Below are 17036 nucleotides of genomic sequence, written 5' to 3'. Positions count from 1 at the left end.
TTTGCAGGCTATGCGGCGCCAGCAGAATCTGCAGGACATGTCCGCCAAATCCACTTAATCTATGCAGTTTTTCCGCAATGCCGCCAAGGTGTTTAACGTGGCGCGGACGAAGCGGGCCTGCGGACGCCCGCGTCCACCTGCATCCTGAAGCGCAAGGGAGTTCTTCCCACTACGCGGTGCAGGAAATTGATGCACGCTAACAAACCCGTCATTTTCTGTTGGAAATTAATCTAGACGAGCGCGTTGGAGCGGATCCAAAGACGCCCAAGCAATGTGCGCAGGGTCGTGTCTAAAAGGTACGGCTACACTTTCGAGTAGCCTGGAGAAAATAGCACGAGCCGGGGCCCCAGTGGCAACGGGGCTGTCCGTCCCAACCCTAAATCCGAAGCCCGAACATGCCCCTCGTAATCCCTCGCCTACTTTTGCCGAAAATGCGTAATGCGCGTGGCGGGCTGCATTTCCGCGTTCTCTTTCTCTCTCTACTGCCCCCATCCCATGTGACCTCCTCCTGCCTCCCAGTCCCAGCCGGACAGGGATTCAGTGACATTCAAACAGCATGGCACGCTGTGCCATGATCTCCTATCCACCCTACACTCTTCATCTAACGGCTGCTATCAACCGATCTGAAAATTTTGCGAAATTTGTCTTTTTTGCTGCGCCCAAAATACAAAATATTTTTGATTGAAACTTTCCGTACTTACAACATGATTGGCTGGCAACATGTATATTTTTTATTTTGAATTTTTTTGATGATTTTTTTAAAAAAATTAAAAATCATCAAAAAATTCAAAACAAAAAATGTAAGTATTACCAACGAATCATGTTGTAATTAGGGAAAGTTTCAATCAAAAATACTTTGTATTTTGGGCGCAGCAAAAAAGACAAATTTAGCAAAATTTTCAGATCACTTGATTGCAGCCGTTAGATGAAAAATGTAGGGTGGATGGGAGGTCATGGCACAACGTGCCATGCTGTTTCAATGTCACTGAATCCCTGTCCGTCCCAGCCTCCCTCCCCTTCCCCTCCTCTCGCTCCCTCCCCTCCCCTCCCAAAAAAAGCACCGCACCAATACGGGAGGGACGGGACGGGAGGAACCGGGAACCGCGCCTCTACAGCGGATCGGGGCGCCGGTGGCGGCAGGGGAGGGGGATGTCCACGCGGTCCAAGTCCGTGCCGGGCTCCTTGGGCGGCGGCGGCAGCGCGGCCGGGGGCGCCGCCGTACCGCTCGCCGTGCTGCTGCGTCGGGAGGTCGTCAGCGAGAGGACCGCCGCCGAGCGACCCGACCTCCAGCACGGCTTCTTCAACCAGGCCAAGAAGGGAGAGGACTTCTTCCTCCTCAAGCCCCACTGCGAGCGCCTACCGGGCGTCCCCTCCTCCTCATTCTCCGCCTTCGGCGTAAGCACCCCCTTACAACCGTCTTCTACCTTGCCGCCGCATTTCGGGCGTGCCGGATCCGGCTGCGCTATGAGCCAATTCTAAAGGGGCGGTGATTTTGTTATCGTTCCAGTTTTTAAGATTTTAATAGGCAATTTTGGAAGTAATGGCTTGGGGGATTTTAATATAGGCAAAGTAGCTGTTTAGGGCATTGGAGGGTAATTTATGGTGTATGAGACATCATGGATACCAGTTTCAGGAGGATATTGACAAAGAATGTTTACTAGCAGAAGCAATTGTTCTCAGCGCTGCGATTTAAATTGCAGATATTTGATGGGCACAATGGGAGTGGAGCCGCCATATACACCAAGGAGAATCTCTTGAACAACATCTTGAGCGCAGTCCCTGCCGATCTCAACAGGGAGGACTGGCTTGCTGCGCTTCCCAGGGCGATGGTTGCAGCATTTGTCAAAACCGATAAAGATTTCCAAACAAAAGGTCTGTCAAGATACAGTTGAAAAAGTTAGCTAATCCTCTAGTATTTTGAGTTACCCTGTAAAATGAGGTTGGACATGTCACCATACCAAGCAAAAGGAGATCCATCCATAATTTATCATTAGTCGGTCCGTTTAGCATACGTAATGTTACTACTCAGTAGAGCTGAGCCTGACATGTCTATAACATTTATTCGTTACAGCTCGCTCTTCAGGAACAACAGTCACATTTGTGATAATAGATGGATTGATTGTTACTGTTGCATCTGTTGGCGATTCACGGTGTGTGTTAGAAGCTGAAGGTTCAATTTATCATTTATCTTCCGATCATCGATTCGATGCCAGTAAAGAGGAGTAAGTTTGCCTTCTCCTGATTTGTGCCCGCTCACTTCTCTCATTGCAACAACTTATCTGTTATCACTTGATGTGCAGGGTTGATCGTGTAACAGAAGCTGGAGGTGATGTTGGGAGGCTAAATGTTGTTGGTGGCGCTGAGGTTTTAAACTTTGCTTACTTTTTCTTACCGTTTTTACTGCTTCTGTTTATTGCATGTGATACTCATACTTGTGCCTGGGATAGTTGTACATTTATGGTGTCTATTAGAGACAGACTAGCATATTCTTTAGTGCTGCAAAAGTTATGCAGTCTTTGGTGACATTAGCTTATACTGGCCACCAAATATATCTAGCATTGTGGTTGCGCATGTTAATTCTATGTTGGTCTTTTTAGTATTTGTTTATTATTTTATATTCCTGTTAAATCTATTTCCTGGTATTGAATTTGCTTTTGAAGTTGATTTTAAGTTTTGGGTACATGAGCTGTTGAATGTCGATTTTGAAAACTTTGTTTGGTATATTTTAGAGTTCCAATGGCATATACCATATTAGCATATGAAAGAAACATGGTATCTAATCTTGCATACGTGGTAGGAGTGACGAGCGAGGAGTACTGTCCAGTGTAGATGGAGGTATAGGAAGGGACATTGGCTATTTTTGTACTGATAGGTTTTTGTGTTAATATCTCTACTCCTACTTTTCATCTTTTTTCACTTGCTTTACTCTTTTTTATTTATTTGCTGTACCACCAGATTGGCCCCCTTAGATGTTGGCCAGGGGGGTTGTGCCTATCGAGGTCAATCGGAGATCAGGATGTGGGTGAATTTATCGTTCCCGTTCCTCTCGTCAAACAAGTAAAGGTATGTCCTGGAAAATAGTGAGCACTTATTATTAACAGCTTTACCTGATGGCTGAAGCCAAGAGGTTAATTGTCCAAGTAAAATGGTAGCATAGGAGCAGTTGTATTTCTTTTGACATTTATTGCCCCCTTTCTTGTGTCTCCTGCTCAGATTTCATATTGCAGTCTATAACTAGCTAATTATGTTTTTTTTTGCACCGAAACTACTCTGTCCCCTTCAAATTTATGTCTACTTTTCATAAAGTCATCGGTTATTTATCCTGATTATAGTTCATTGACAACTTTTGGTCTTCTCTCCCTCCTCCCTCTCTCATCATCATTATCACCACTGATTACATGATTTCATATATTTGAGGTTTTGTTCATGTTAAACTGATCCAGGGATTATGAGAATACTAAATGTCCTTTCCGATATGTATAGCTATCTACTGCTGGAGGCCGGCTTATTATTGCAAGCGATGGTGTTTGGGATGCCTTGACTGCAGAGCAGGCTCTGAACTGTTCGCGAGGAGTTCCTCCTGAGGCTGCAGCTGAGCACGTTGTTAAAGTACACGTCTCTCTCTCTCTCTCTCTCTCTCTCTCTCTCTCTCTCTCTCTCTCTCTCTAACCCTGAGTTCTTCATGATACTATTCTTTACACGTTTGAAATCTATTTCAGGAAGCAGTGCACTCAAAAGGACTGAGGGACGATACCACTTGTATTGTTGTTGACCTAGGACATGAGAAAGGCAACCCAGCTATGCCAGTTCATAAAAAGCAACCAGGAATGGGTGTTTTCAAAAATATGTTTCGCAAGAAAACATCTTCCGACTCATCATGCCATTCAGATAGAGAATATATGGATCCAGACGTTGTAGAAGAAATATTTGAGGACGAATGTGCATTCCTCTCTAGACGGTTGGTTCTGAAAATCCATCTTTGACAATTAAAGGAGCAAATGGTTGTGAAGTTGAAGTGACAAATTGAGCCTCAAACAGCATAAAGTTGCCATGTTGAGAGTATTTGGATCTGAGCTTCGTTCTATTGCATGCAAAACTCTCAAAATAGCAATTTTATTCACATCCTCTTTGTAGCAAACAAATTTGCACTATCGTTTTGCTACAGTAAATGTAGAAATCCATCTGCCGCTGAATGCAATCTGACCTTCAATTTGCTTTTAAGACTTCTACATAGGGTTCAAGTTTTGTTTGTTTTGACTGCAGGCTCGATTCTGAATACCCTGTTCGAAATATGTTCAAACTCTTCATATGTGCTATTTGTCAAGTGGAGTTAAAGCCAAATCAAGGGATATCTGTACATGAAGATTCATCGCAACCTGGGAACTTGCGTCGCTGGGATGGTCCGTTCCTTTGCCAGAGCTGTCAGGAAAAGAAAGAAGCCATGGAGGGAAAGCGCCGTTCACGAGGTCTTGTTTGCAAAGCTGTTTTATCTACTTTTGAAGTATCATAACAATTTTCTTACATGTTTTTTTAACTTGCTGCAGATTCCTCATCGAGAAATAGCGGGTCCAGTGAATAGTCCTCAAGGTTAGAGTTTTTCGCTTAAAAAAGGGTTAGTGATACCAGGGAGCTATGGACCTGACATTGCCTCAGTCCCCCAAGAGACAATCATTTTGGCAGCATTTCACATTGTTTTGGCACTTCCCTGATCGCATGGACTGCCTGGGTTTTTTGATCTAAGATAAGATGGATATGGATTACCATCAAGCAGGTGGTTACTGTTGAATAGCCTAAATGCCACTTGAAGTGGCAAGCATACCTTGTCCTTGATTAAAGAGGACAAGAAGCTTTTTGCTTCGCAGTTTTACTCGGATCATTTGACCATGGTGGCACCTATATGTCCAAAGATCATAGGGGAAGAATGACATGACATGTTGACATATCTATTCTTAGGTCAAACTACAGTGTGAGTTACTGGTCATATACAGCTCTGATGAATAGAAAGGGCGTTCTTCAGACCGACCTTGAATTATGGTCGAGTACTCCACGCCTGTTGAAGTCCAGCTACTCCTAACTCCCTTGTAACTAGCATATAAAGAAACTCATTCATAGAGCTGTGGCCTTGATTTATCCGCAAAACATTTTCGTGCTTGACGTACAATGTATAGAATCTTGCTAACAAGGCATATCTGTTTCTTCATTGTGCCTTGTGGCTACTATTACTGACTGTCAGCTAAATGCTAACGATTCCACTGTTGATCAATTGAAGGAAATGGCTAGTATTTTTTTTTTGTTAACTGAAGATTTGACAATGACAGATTATACTTTCAGCATGAATTATGCGCTCTATCTGCCCTGCTATTCTCTGCATGGAAATTCATCAATCAGCATGACTTAAATGTAGCATACAATATGTGATATATGCCACGGGCATACTGTCTGCAGATTATTTTGAAAAATATTTACAACAAGGAGATGCTGTCATCCTGCAACAATGTGAAATCAAGGGATATCCATAACATTATGTGATATATGGCACGCTCCAAACAATATATTGGCCAATAAAGCAATTGTAGAGTGGCCTGATAAATTGTAATAGATCCTGATTTCCTCGTGGCCCAGTAAATTTGTAAAATAAGTTCACTTACTGAATGTTTGTAAACCCCTTAAAGTACATAGTATGGATGCACACACTCACACCATGAAAACATCATAGGTAAAGACTCACGTAATTTGTGAGACACACGGGACGTAAAGATTTCAACTTTTCTTTTTTGGTGGTGAGCTGGTTTCACCACAAGTCCACAGGAAACCAAACCATTGGAACAATGCTGAGTTCGTTTTTCCTACTCCCTCTATCCCAAGAATTTCATGGGATGGAGGGAGTACATGTATTTGGATGATTCATTTTCTATACATACAGATGATTTGAAACTTAAGTTCTAAAAATGATAATATTTTTTGCAACAATCTGTTGATATTTTTAAGTCATACTGCATCCATATCACACAATGACCTTATGGGCACGTCTTCAGCCAAACTTTTTAAACACTGTCTACAAATATCATTTTAGTTATTCAGTTTAAATCATATGTATAGATAATTAGATATGTCTCAAAACATACTCCCTCCATTTCAATGATTAAGACGTATTTCATTTCGTTTAGACAAGACTTTGACCCACATACTTACTCTTTTAACGTTTGATACAAAATCACTATCATAACAAAGTACTTCTGAAAATGAATCTAGCGAAACAAATTTCTTGTCATATAATCTTGTATCCATCAAGTAATTATTGGTCAAAGACCTGCCTCCTTTTTTGCGGGTAAAAATGATCTTTATTAAGCAGCAGGGATTACATAAACCTCTAATTCAAGCTTCCAAAGGACAACTTTAGGACCTGAACCGAGTCAAACGACAGTTCCTTAATCTGTTCTTGCATAATTGGCAAGACAGTGACTCACCCTAACCTACCTATGATCCACTTTTACAAAATTGCAAGTTATATCTTGACTAGCTAACAACCTAATATCAGATATGATATGGAGATACGGAGATCTGTTAAGGTCATTAGCGAGAACCCCATCGATCAAGTGACTACAATATGTATCAATGATAATTGGAAGCTGGCTCTGGGTGAGGGCCAAATCAAGTCCCTCAAGACATGCACTCAATTCAACTTCAAGAGTATTAGTACACCACGGAAAGAATATGTAGGCCAAAAAGATGATGTTACCAATCTCGTCTCGCAGAACTATGCCAGAAGGCTTTCCGTGACGGCTAAGAGTTTTTTCATATGCCTTCCAAGGACCAAGGTATCCAACTATCGTGCCAAACTCCAATACTTCTTCCATTTCCCACACGCCAAATCAAATATTTTTTAATAATTCGAGGCCAAATGAAATTGCCGACCAGGTTGACGATGGATTACCAGAAAAAACCGTGTCCACAAGGCCTGTCTTGAGTCTTAACAAAACAAAATACGCCTTACTTTCGGTAACGGAGGGAGTATATTACAATATAAATGAGTGGTCAAAGTAACATCACACATTGTCTATTTGTGATAAGTGCGAGTACTGTATTAGTAAAAAATAAAAAAGTACAACAAAATTTTGTATTTACAAAAAATGCAGTAATATTCATGAATAATTTGTCAAGTTTGGTTTTGACAAAAGACAACCCAAAATATCAAAGACCTCCCCACAGTCACCAACCAATCTCTGACATAAATGTAAATCATGTTCCCTCGAAATTAGTGTTCAAAGTTAAATCTTGAAGACCATATGAAGTGTCAACAACGTCACCTATTTATGATATTACAAGAGTACTATATTGGCAGTAGCAGAAATTACTCAAGTCTAAATGAATTTGTAATTATGAAAAGATGTAGTATAATTGTATGCCAAACTTTCCTTGAAAAAAGACAACCGAAAATATCAGACTTGGCGCGCGCACTCACGGTCACCAACCAATCTCAGCCACATATGTAAATCTTCTTCCTTCTCTCTCAAGCCAAACCAAAACAATTTGAAGAAAACAAAAGAATTCCACGCAATATCCACAACACCTCGAGGCACCACCACAATGCAGCCATGATCACCTCCTTCCTCCCCCTCCCCTCCCTTCTCTCCACCACCACCACCACCACCACCACCACCACCACCACCACCGGCCGCTCCCTTCTGCCCCGCACCACCGTCCCCTTCCCCAGAACCCCATTCCGCCGCCGCCAGATCCGCACCTCCGTGTCGACGGAAGGCAGCAGCGAAGGTGAGGAGGAGCGCGGCAGCACGAACGGCTCGCTGCTCGGCCTGCCCCCCGTGGAGGAGGACGACGAGTTCTGCCCGGTGGAGTGCGTGACGGAGTTCAAGACGGACGAGGAGTTCACCCGCTTCCTGGAGCGGTCCAAGGCGACGGGCGCGCTGGTGGTGGTGGACTTCTTCCGGCCCTCGTGCGGCAGCTGCAAGTACATCGAGCAGGGATTCATGAAGCTCTGCAAGGGCTCCGTCGACGACGACTCCCCCGTCGTCTTCCTCAAGCACAACGTACGTGAACCCAGCAACACGCGGGCGGCGCGCCATTGTTCCGCCCCGCCGTGCTCTTGATTATATAGCCCAATGATATATTTTTTGTACTGATTTGCATTTACAAAACTACATACGCGTGCAGGTTATCGACGAGTACGACGAGCAGTCGGAGGTGGCTGACCGGCTGCGCATCAAGGTGGTTCCACTCTTCCATTTCTACAAGGACGGGGTTCTGGTGGAGTCCTTCGCGACGAGGGACAAGGAGAGGATCATCGCCACCATTGCCAAGTACACCTCACCTGAGTAAGCCATCGTCACGTCACACAGACTCATTATCTATTTATTCGGAGCTGCCGAAGATCACACGAATCCATTATCTTATTTATTTGGAGCTACTGAACTGATCAAGAGCTACTAACACACACCTAGTTGCAAACAATGAAATAATTTGCTGCCATGTAATGGCAACTGCCAGAGCAATTTAACTACTCCTAATTAATCAGTACATGATCTGCACCAGTCTATCTGCAGGCCTCGCCTCTATTCGGGCTGATCTATGTTGCCATTCCCCTTTTGCAGGCCGGAGTCGCAAGAGTGATTTCCACTACAGCTACATACATAAGACTCAAGAGCTAGCTAGACCGGTCTGATGCTCTTTCGCCTGAGTTATGCTGCCCATCTCTGCAGAAACTAAATGAGCGTGTATTCTAATAGGGAGGATTGGAATTGATTGTAATAAAGCAGAGCGCGTATCATTGAAATTGCTCTGTACTACAAAGAGATCCATGAGAAATTAATTGAGAATGGTGGGATGGTCATCTCACATCTATGTGCCACTGTGCGCCTACATACACCACAAGTGTCTAAGGGCTTGTTTGGCAGCCGTCATTTCAAGCCAAAATCGTGAAATTCAATCGAAATTTTATACCTAAAGGTTTTTTTTTGGTTGTCAACGATTTGGAGCCCCCGTTTCAATCGGGAATTTCAGAGAATGGGTATGATATGTTAAGTAAATCATTGTCCCTAACCAGTCATTATTATGAACATATTTTTATTTCATAAATCCTTGTGGCAACTAAACATGATTTTTCGGTTTGAAATTTTATATGTGACAACATCAGTGTTTCTCATTTCTTTAACGATGGAAGGCCTTTCATACCAAGGGCCAAGATATTGCATTAATGAGCGGCGGGTTTACACATTACATAGAGAACATCAGAAGAAAGTTACATTGTAGCACTCTGAATTTACAAAAGAAACTACTCCTTTCGATCCCTTTTAATTTACTCAATTAAAGGCGATCAGAGGGAGTAGAATAAAAAGATAGAGCATGCTTGGGTCCTTCTCCACCGTAGTGGCATCGAATCTTTAGATCGCCGTTTCCCGCACCATGGCTGGGGGCCACACCACTTTGAATAGAGCAGGTTGTGGGAGCTGCCTTGAAGCATAAATGCCTCTGAATCGGCCCGTAAGCATGGTGGTTGAGCGGACTTTGACACTAGTCAACAATGAACTAAAGAACATGCGGAGTTAGGTTTTGGAGTGGCGTCCTATGGGCCAGAAGAGCCAGCACCTTTACGAATAAAACCGGGCTAGCACTGCTAGGGATGAACTCCAGAACGAAGCTGCAACTTCATCATCTCCCTCTCGGTCTCCAGATCATGGCTGATCAGGAACACATACCATCTCCTCTTCCACACTGCCACCGAGACAACCAAGAGGGATGGGAATCTCAAAATCGCTAGAAATAGGAACCCCCAAACTTATGTATGAAGTTTTCACTATATATGCTACTCTCCTGCTCCCTCCTCCATGGAGATAAATCAGGGAGACATGCTGACAACTCCATGTCGCTATCCACACATGACAAAGGGCAACTTCTAGCTAATGACACTAGGCCAAAAGCTACTGAGGCAAAAGGAAACCTATATCTAATCCTACCAGTACGTTGTGTAGGGGAGACCCAGGCTCCCCTCCCATCCCACTCTAGGCGCCGCCGCCACCGGGTGGGAAGGGGAGGGGTGTTAAGTTTAGATGTGAGACTCTCAAGAAGAAAGGTGGGAGGAGAGAGAAATAATAAAGGGCATGCAAGGACCCATTAGTTATTTAGTGTTCTTTTATTCAAATTTTTGAAGCTATTTTAATTCCATTTCCATCAAATGTAATGAGAGGAAGGGTGACAAACAAGCTCTAACGGATTTTAACACGTTTTAAATTTAGTCTTACTGGGTATGGTTGTGATGTGCTCCAGAATAGAGGAAACTGAACTTCCGTTTGCAGAGGTGAAATAAGCGACTTTCCTTTATGTCGGAAAAATAGAACGACAAAATGGAAGAGACCTTATGTGCTCCTAGCAAACAAAGAGAGTAATAAGAGGTGAAGATCATAGAGACACTTCCCAGTCAATTTTTTTTTGAATTATTTAACTGGAGAACAAGGCATAAATAGCCAATTTATTCCCTGCCAGATTTTTAAAATATATTTTTAGGGTGATTTAGACTATTTTTTGAACTGTTTTTGTTTAACGTGTGCCATAACTGGGCCACTTTGCAAACTGGACTCGCAATTGTCCAGATAAGGCCCATTTAGGTCCAAAGATATGACTGGGACTACTAACCCAGATGAGCCCGCATCTGAGAACTGGTTCCGAGAGAGAGCAAGGAGAGATGCGGGGAGTCGGAGGCCCGTTGCTCACCGCCAGCGATCTCCTCAGCGACCTCGCCGTCGACGGAGGCGACGACCACCTCGACGGCGGGGGCGGAGACGCATCTGTACCCTCATCCTCGTTGGCAGCGCAGCAGGTGGAGGAGGCCGACCCGTCCCACCTCCAACGGCTCTTCGAGGTGAGGGTACCCTTCGTCTCCTCGTTCCTAATTTCGTACGCATCTGTTGATTCACCCGTCATGTTGTTTCACGCGCCTGCGAATTCGCTATCGGAATATTGCATCTAGCCATTGATTTGTTTCCCTGAGTCTCCATGAGCTACTCAATTGTTCACGCGCCTGCGAATTCGCTATCGGAATATTGCATCTAGCCATTGATTTGTTTCCCTGAGTCTCCATGAGCTACTCAATTGTTCTGGGTGAAGGATCCTGCTACCGTATATTGATATGGATTGTACAAAAAGATCCACTCCCATATTTCATATTTCATACTAAAGTAAATAGATGCAGGGATTGATTAAGGTGGCCTGATCTTAGTAAAGTTAAGTTCATATTTCATATGCTGTTTTTGGTTACTTCACGTCTTCACCCATTGTGGCCAGCATAACAGAGTGCTGAATTATTGATGTGCTTGTCATGTTTGTTGTTGGCTAATCCCTGATGTGAGTGTTTATCAATAGAAAGGAAGGGTCCACAAACAGGCCATAAAAGGCTGTTTTGTTCATCAATTCAATGTGGTGTGCTACTCTGTTACTGTTATTCCTGGCTACCTCGGCTCAGTTCAGAAATGTAATCGATTTGCGTGTTCATCATTAATCAGGAAGACTATGACAATCTGATGAAGTCACTACAGGAGAATGACCCTTCATGGCCCTCCTTGATGCTGAAGGTATGGCTCTCGCCTTCACTGTCGTTTCCCGTGCGCCATACCCGGTGGTTATCTACTGCAATTCATGTCTGAATGAAAAGTTGAAAACTAACAACTCTGTTCCCCATTCTCTGTACCTCAAACCCTAGCTGTGCACAGCGTTGAAGATCTCAGATAAGCTGCTGAGCTGCGCGAAGGCGAAGGCGCAACAGCTGCTGGAGAAGGTGGAGGCCTTGGAGCAAGTGCTAGAGAAGGGAGATCGCACGGTGGGAGCGATTTTGGAGGGTCTCCAGAATGCGCAACTTAAGGGTGATAGCAGGATTTTGAAATCAAATGCACCTAGCAAGTAGTGTTGCGCTGTTGCAGCTGTTGTGTTTGGTTTATGTAAATCAGGAGGGTTGTCACTGTCTTTTTGAGGTAAAAGGGCTACGCATTGGTATCTTCATGAGTTTGGACAGTGCGTGTATGCTTTATGTCTCGGCATTGTTGGAATTTCGGTGTTCCCCTGTCACAGAATTGGTGAAACGACTCAGCATCGTTGTACGGTCCATCCATTTGCTTGTCATTTCTTCATTTGGTTAGCTTTGTTTCCGGCAGGATAGTTGCTATAAAAAAAAACATGCCATTCCAAGGTAGAGTACTTCCGTTATCTCTCGTCAGGGGTTTCTGTAGAATCCTGAGGTTTGTTGTTAATAGTAGTATGAGCATAACCCAGATACGGGTAAACTCATGCAACTGAGATTGGGAAGTAGAGTAATCATGTGCGTATCAATAGTCTAGGTATCTCCGTTGTCGATTATTTTTTCTGTTCGTCGCGAGTTGCCACGAGTGCAAAGCGAGCGATGCGGCCATTGCCAACTGACACAGTGGTCACACGAGTTCATAGCTTGGATGCATTTCTCACATGGAATTTCCGTATTCTTTTTGGGCACCTTTGATTCAGTTTCACAGGAGTACATGTTGCCAAATACGTATACGTTCAGTGGTCAAGGACGAAAATAGTTTGAGGTAGGACGAACTGTAAAAAAACAATGCAAAGATGAAAATAACCTTGAGACATTGATGTTATAGATGATTCTAACACAATCATTTACTACGATAAATACAAAAACATATTTGGTTATAAGTAGAACCTAAAAAGATATTAATAATGTCATCTTAATGGAAAGACTTTACCCTTTATGGTTTTTTTTTATAATTCTGTCAATCAAACTTTTAAATATCTCTCGGTGGATGTCTACCTTGGTGTTGATGATCTTTGTCACCGAGAAAACCTTTTCAACTGTTGTCGTCACCATAGTTAAAACTTAAAAGTAACACCAACTTAGAAGTGATAATATCGTCGGAAGTCCCTTTCAAATATTTTCAAATTAATCATGAATAGCACTAGGTTATCTTGTAGTGTATAGTAAGATCCATGATAAATCTCTGTAATACAAGTAATTTTATTCACACTGAACATAGAAGATGAGTCAATGTTTTTTTACCTAGTCCTAATTTTCGGTTTGAAGTCGGTTTGGCACAAGCATAACTTTTGCATAACTTTTTCATGCTGAGTCCACTTTCAATCTACAACTACAAAAATTGTTTAGAAAAATACGTGCATCTAAATGTATTCACGAAAAAATCAAGATAGAGCGACTGACATATCTTGCCCTACTGGAAGCTTCGCTCCTTATACATTCTTAAGTTTTCCAATAGGAGGACCAATATGTAAAAGAAATTTTTTCACATTTGCCCCACTTTAGTTGAAAAATTGCACATTTGCTGCATGACGACCACATTTAAGTGACACATGGTTTGGTAAATATGCAAATACCAAAAAAAGGCGTGGCAAATGTGCAATTCTCCCAAAACTTCGAAGGATACCATTCGAAGAAAAAGCAATTAGGAATACGAACCTAAAAAAAACGCCCAATTCCTCGTTCCCCTTCCCGGCGTCGGAGGCGGCGACGTGGAGGAGGAGGTCAGCGTGCGGCGCGATGGATCACAACAACTTCCCAGCGGTGTGGGCAGCCGTAAGTCCTGGTGTTTCCGGCGCAGTCTTCGGCGCGGCCTGGTGGTTCTGGGTCGACGCCGTCGTCTGCAGCGCCGCCGCCGTCCCTTTCCTCCACTACCTCCCCGGTAAAACCCTCACCCCTGTCGTCCCCTACAATCTATATTTCCTGAAATCTGGTGGGTTTAAACCGGTCTGTGGTTTTGGGTCTGAATGTTTATTTAGGGCTGTTCGCATCGTTGGCCGCGCTCATGTTCAATTGCGTCAAGAGGGAGGACATCAATGACAACTACTACTCGCCCTACGACGACTCCGAGTGGAGGTGAGCGCATGTTCAACTGTATTTGATTTTTTGTTCTGTTTTAGCAGTTTAGTTTGGTAGAATTAGCGCCCAATAGGGCTAGTTAGGATCAATTGCTTGCCCCGCACATGTAATTCTCTAGTTCTTCATAGCTTTTAGCAAAGTTGCTAGTGCGGCTTATAACTACCGAAGGCAGATGCATGACTTGATGGATAGAACAAATATTGGTAGACACTGGTGATTTAAATTCAAGGACAAAGCAATGCTCATGCTTATTTCGTTTATGAAAAGAAGAGAAATGGACATATATTTCTCTTACTTGGTTTTGGAACTGAAATAAATAAATTCTAAAGGTGGAAGTACCAGGAAACGATAGAGAATTCGCCTCTTTGAAATCTGAGATTCACTCTAAATTAAGTAGAAACAGTGAAGTAATCGGCCATATCAAATCCTTATAGCCCTGTTTTCCTGTCAGAAACAACCATGGAAACCGTCCCAGGATGATTTAGAGCGAATGCCATTGGAGGATAGGATTCACTCAACCATCTATGTGATACTTTTGTTTCGGAATCATCCATGACTCTACCTGATACCTTTTCTAGGGAACCATCTAACCTATTACTCCCTATCGTACTGCCAAAGTAACTGGGAGTTGCAGTTCTGATATAAACCACTATTACTTTTGACTGTCAGTCACGACCTATGATATACACCACTATTACTTTTGACTGTCATTCACGATCTACTGTATCACAATGAAATTAAAATGATGTGTATTGCAGATTGAAACTGTGGCTTTTCATTTCATATGTGGTGTCTTTCGTTTCATTGGCTGCGGCTGTTGGTTTTTTGGTCCAAGATGCTCTTACAAATACAGGCCCATCTACATGGACTGGCATTGCTGGTGTTCTACAAACCGTGTTCGTGTTAATAAGGTACCTCTCTATGTATATGTGATTCAGTTATTACTCACTCCCTCAGGCTCTTTCTCGGCCCCGTGTAATATTGGTGATATACCTTGCAGTGGGTTGATCTACTGGACTTGTCATTCTGAAGATTGACTTAACAGCAAGAAACATGAGGTCTGTAGAGGTGACCTGTGTACAAGCTTCTTGGTGGAATATGCAGAAAGAACCATATCTTGGATAACTGTTTTGCCCAGATCTTGGTATATCTGTAAATACAATGAAATTAGTTTTGACGGTGTTATTTTTAGTTTAAAACAAAACCTTTGGTAGTTGATAATGGCAGTAAAATTAAATCGTTTTATCCCCCCATAAGTCTGAATTTTGAATAACATCAATTAAGTTTTAATATTTGGGAGCTGTATTCCCGTGGAAGATTGGGAGGTGTGGCAAGTAGGTTGTTAATTATAACACCTAGGGCTGCAAGCGGCGGACTATGCGGGGCGGATTGAGTTTCCGAATAGCAGAATTTAGGTAGATACGGATTGGTTTCCTGTAGTATAGTTATGCTAATTGTCGTGGTTTGCAGGATCTGGCATATCCTGCTTTTGCAGCCCTAATAACACCTCAGTCGTGTTATCTCCAACCTAAATGCCAATGGTCGTGTCTCTAGTCAGAAAGGTGCATCTTTATCCTTCAGCTTTTAAGATTGCGCAAAACCCTGGTTTATCTAAGGGCATGCCCAATGCATAGCCCTAGGGGTGTTGCCTCACACCTTTAACTAGGTTCGGGTGGTCCAAAGTAGGTTCGGATGAGGAGGCAGTCTCTTCATCAGGAGGCAACCTCTTCAGCCATAAAGTGGAAAATGTGAGAGAAAAAGAAAAACCAAATCAGCTTTTGAGAAAAAGACATATTAATGTGACCATAACATGGCATGCATATGTCAAAAGTTTTATCCAAGCCTAGTTGGACAGCTGCCTCCATTGCTCATGCCCTAACCCGGCCATAGTTTCCTTTACGCAAGTGCACTCCAGTTGTCGTATCTACAGGCTTAGTGAATATTCTGAAGCTATTATGCTGATTGAGTGTTTGACCAGTAGGGTTCTAGCAGGCACAACTATGTGAAGTAGGGACGATTTTCTTTTCATGTCCGGGGAGACAGGGAATAATATCCTGTTAAAAGTCATGCCGCGTGTGCTATTTTTGTAGCGCGGTCCATGAAGTGAGTGCGTTTCATCGGAGAAGAACCAAAGCTAAGATCGTGACACTTCCGGTGGATTTCGGTCTCCAGTCAACTATGTCTGTCGGTTTTTGACTGTTGACTACTTAATCAAGACGGTCATTTTCAATTGGGGCCTGTCCTTTGCCCACCACAAAAATTTCAGGTCTTCGAATTGACTCATCTAGGAGATGATTTCTATTCAGTGTGGTTTTTTTTTTCTTTCTTGCGGGGTCTCTTCAGTGTGGCTTTACGGCAACGACCTCTTTGGAGGGATGGCGTTAGAGCAACTTTACCTTCACATTCTTCTGTCACCTGAAGATTTTAAATCAAGTGAGAAAAACTGCGTTGTGTCATTTTGAAGTACATATGATCCATATATCTTTCTGGCGCTTGTACTACCTCTGCGTCGATTAAATCCGATCGGAGGGAGTACTTGTTAATGCTTTTACTCACTCCGTTCCAGAATTCTTATCGTGGTTTTAGGTCAAATTTAAACTATAATCACAATAAAAAATTATGGAAAAGGAGGAGTACAGGTGTAAAATATTGTAGTCCATCTTATGTACAACAAAGATAAAAAGGGTGTATATGTTCAGTTCAACAACCTAACGACCTCCATCGTGACACGTCCACCTCGGCATATTGCAATGCGAAGTTATATTTTGCAAGTCGTTACTACACGTATTTAAGCTAATACCTTTTCTATCTCGTCACAGAATGTTTCAATCTTACACTTGAGTACGCATCAGGAATGTGTGGTCCACACGTAGCATATCAGGAAAGGAATGTACTCCGTAGTTGCTAACTGGTGGTGCCGCGGATCGGAATCTAGTGATATTGTCCCCGGTACCCCACTCCGGCGAGCTCTTTTGCCTTTGTTACAAAGTGAGGTAGCCTACCTCGTGTCAACAAAAAGAAAGGTGAGCTAGCGTACGAGTGCAACAAAATTGCCCACCGACGTCTCTTCGTAGGTACGACTTGGTGTGCAACAGCCCAGCGCATCCGTGCCAGTGACGCTCTATTCTTGTTGTACCGTATCAGCGCCACACTA

General features: G+C 43.1%; 4 protein-coding genes across 4 annotated transcripts; all 4 read left to right on the top strand.

Moving 5' to 3' along the window:
• Window positions 1-1134: 1134 nt before the first annotated feature.
• LOC124692821 (probable protein phosphatase 2C 15) lies at window positions 1135-5200 on the top strand. Its single transcript, XM_047226256.1, has 9 exons — window positions 1135-1395; window positions 1701-1872; window positions 2072-2222; window positions 2301-2364; window positions 2956-3063; window positions 3484-3609; window positions 3720-3958; window positions 4264-4466; window positions 4545-5200. Exons 1-9 carry the CDS (start codon window positions 1150-1152, stop codon window positions 4577-4579), a joined length of 1344 nt encoding a protein of 447 aa, XP_047082212.1. The 5' UTR covers window positions 1135-1149; the 3' UTR covers window positions 4580-5200.
• A 2458-nt stretch (window positions 5201-7658) lies between these two features.
• On the top strand, window positions 7659-8866 carry LOC124687959 (thioredoxin-like 4, chloroplastic; the record flags this gene model as incomplete). The annotated part of the gene is made up of 3 exons (XM_047221684.1): window positions 7659-8048; window positions 8173-8333; window positions 8610-8866. Coding segments are annotated over 3 exons (570 nt in total), but the record flags the coding sequence as incomplete, so codon positions are not given.
• A 1829-nt stretch (window positions 8867-10695) lies between these two features.
• LOC124687958 lies at window positions 10696-12072 on the top strand. Its single transcript, XM_047221683.1, has 3 exons — window positions 10696-10873; window positions 11514-11582; window positions 11711-12072. The coding sequence occupies exons 1-3, from the start codon at window positions 10697-10699 to the stop codon at window positions 11909-11911; spliced, it is 447 nt and encodes a 148-aa protein (XP_047077639.1). The 5' UTR covers window position 10696; the 3' UTR covers window positions 11912-12072.
• Window positions 12073-13499: 1427 nt separating this feature from the next.
• On the top strand, window positions 13500-15073 carry LOC124687957 (transmembrane protein 50 homolog). Its single transcript, XM_047221682.1, has 4 exons — window positions 13500-13685; window positions 13783-13879; window positions 14641-14793; window positions 14883-15073. Exons 1-4 carry the CDS (start codon window positions 13544-13546, stop codon window positions 14917-14919), a joined length of 429 nt encoding a protein of 142 aa, XP_047077638.1. The 5' UTR covers window positions 13500-13543; the 3' UTR covers window positions 14920-15073.
• The last annotated feature ends 1963 nt before the right edge of the window (window positions 15074-17036 follow it).

The sequence above is a fragment of the Lolium rigidum genome, chromosome 2, assembly GCF_022539505.1.
Source record: "Lolium rigidum isolate FL_2022 chromosome 2, APGP_CSIRO_Lrig_0.1, whole genome shotgun sequence".
Lineage (NCBI taxonomy): Eukaryota > Viridiplantae > Streptophyta > Magnoliopsida > Poales > Poaceae > Lolium > Lolium rigidum.
The sequence above is the reverse complement of the archived record's forward strand: the minus strand, read 5'-3'. Positions and strand labels throughout refer to the sequence as shown.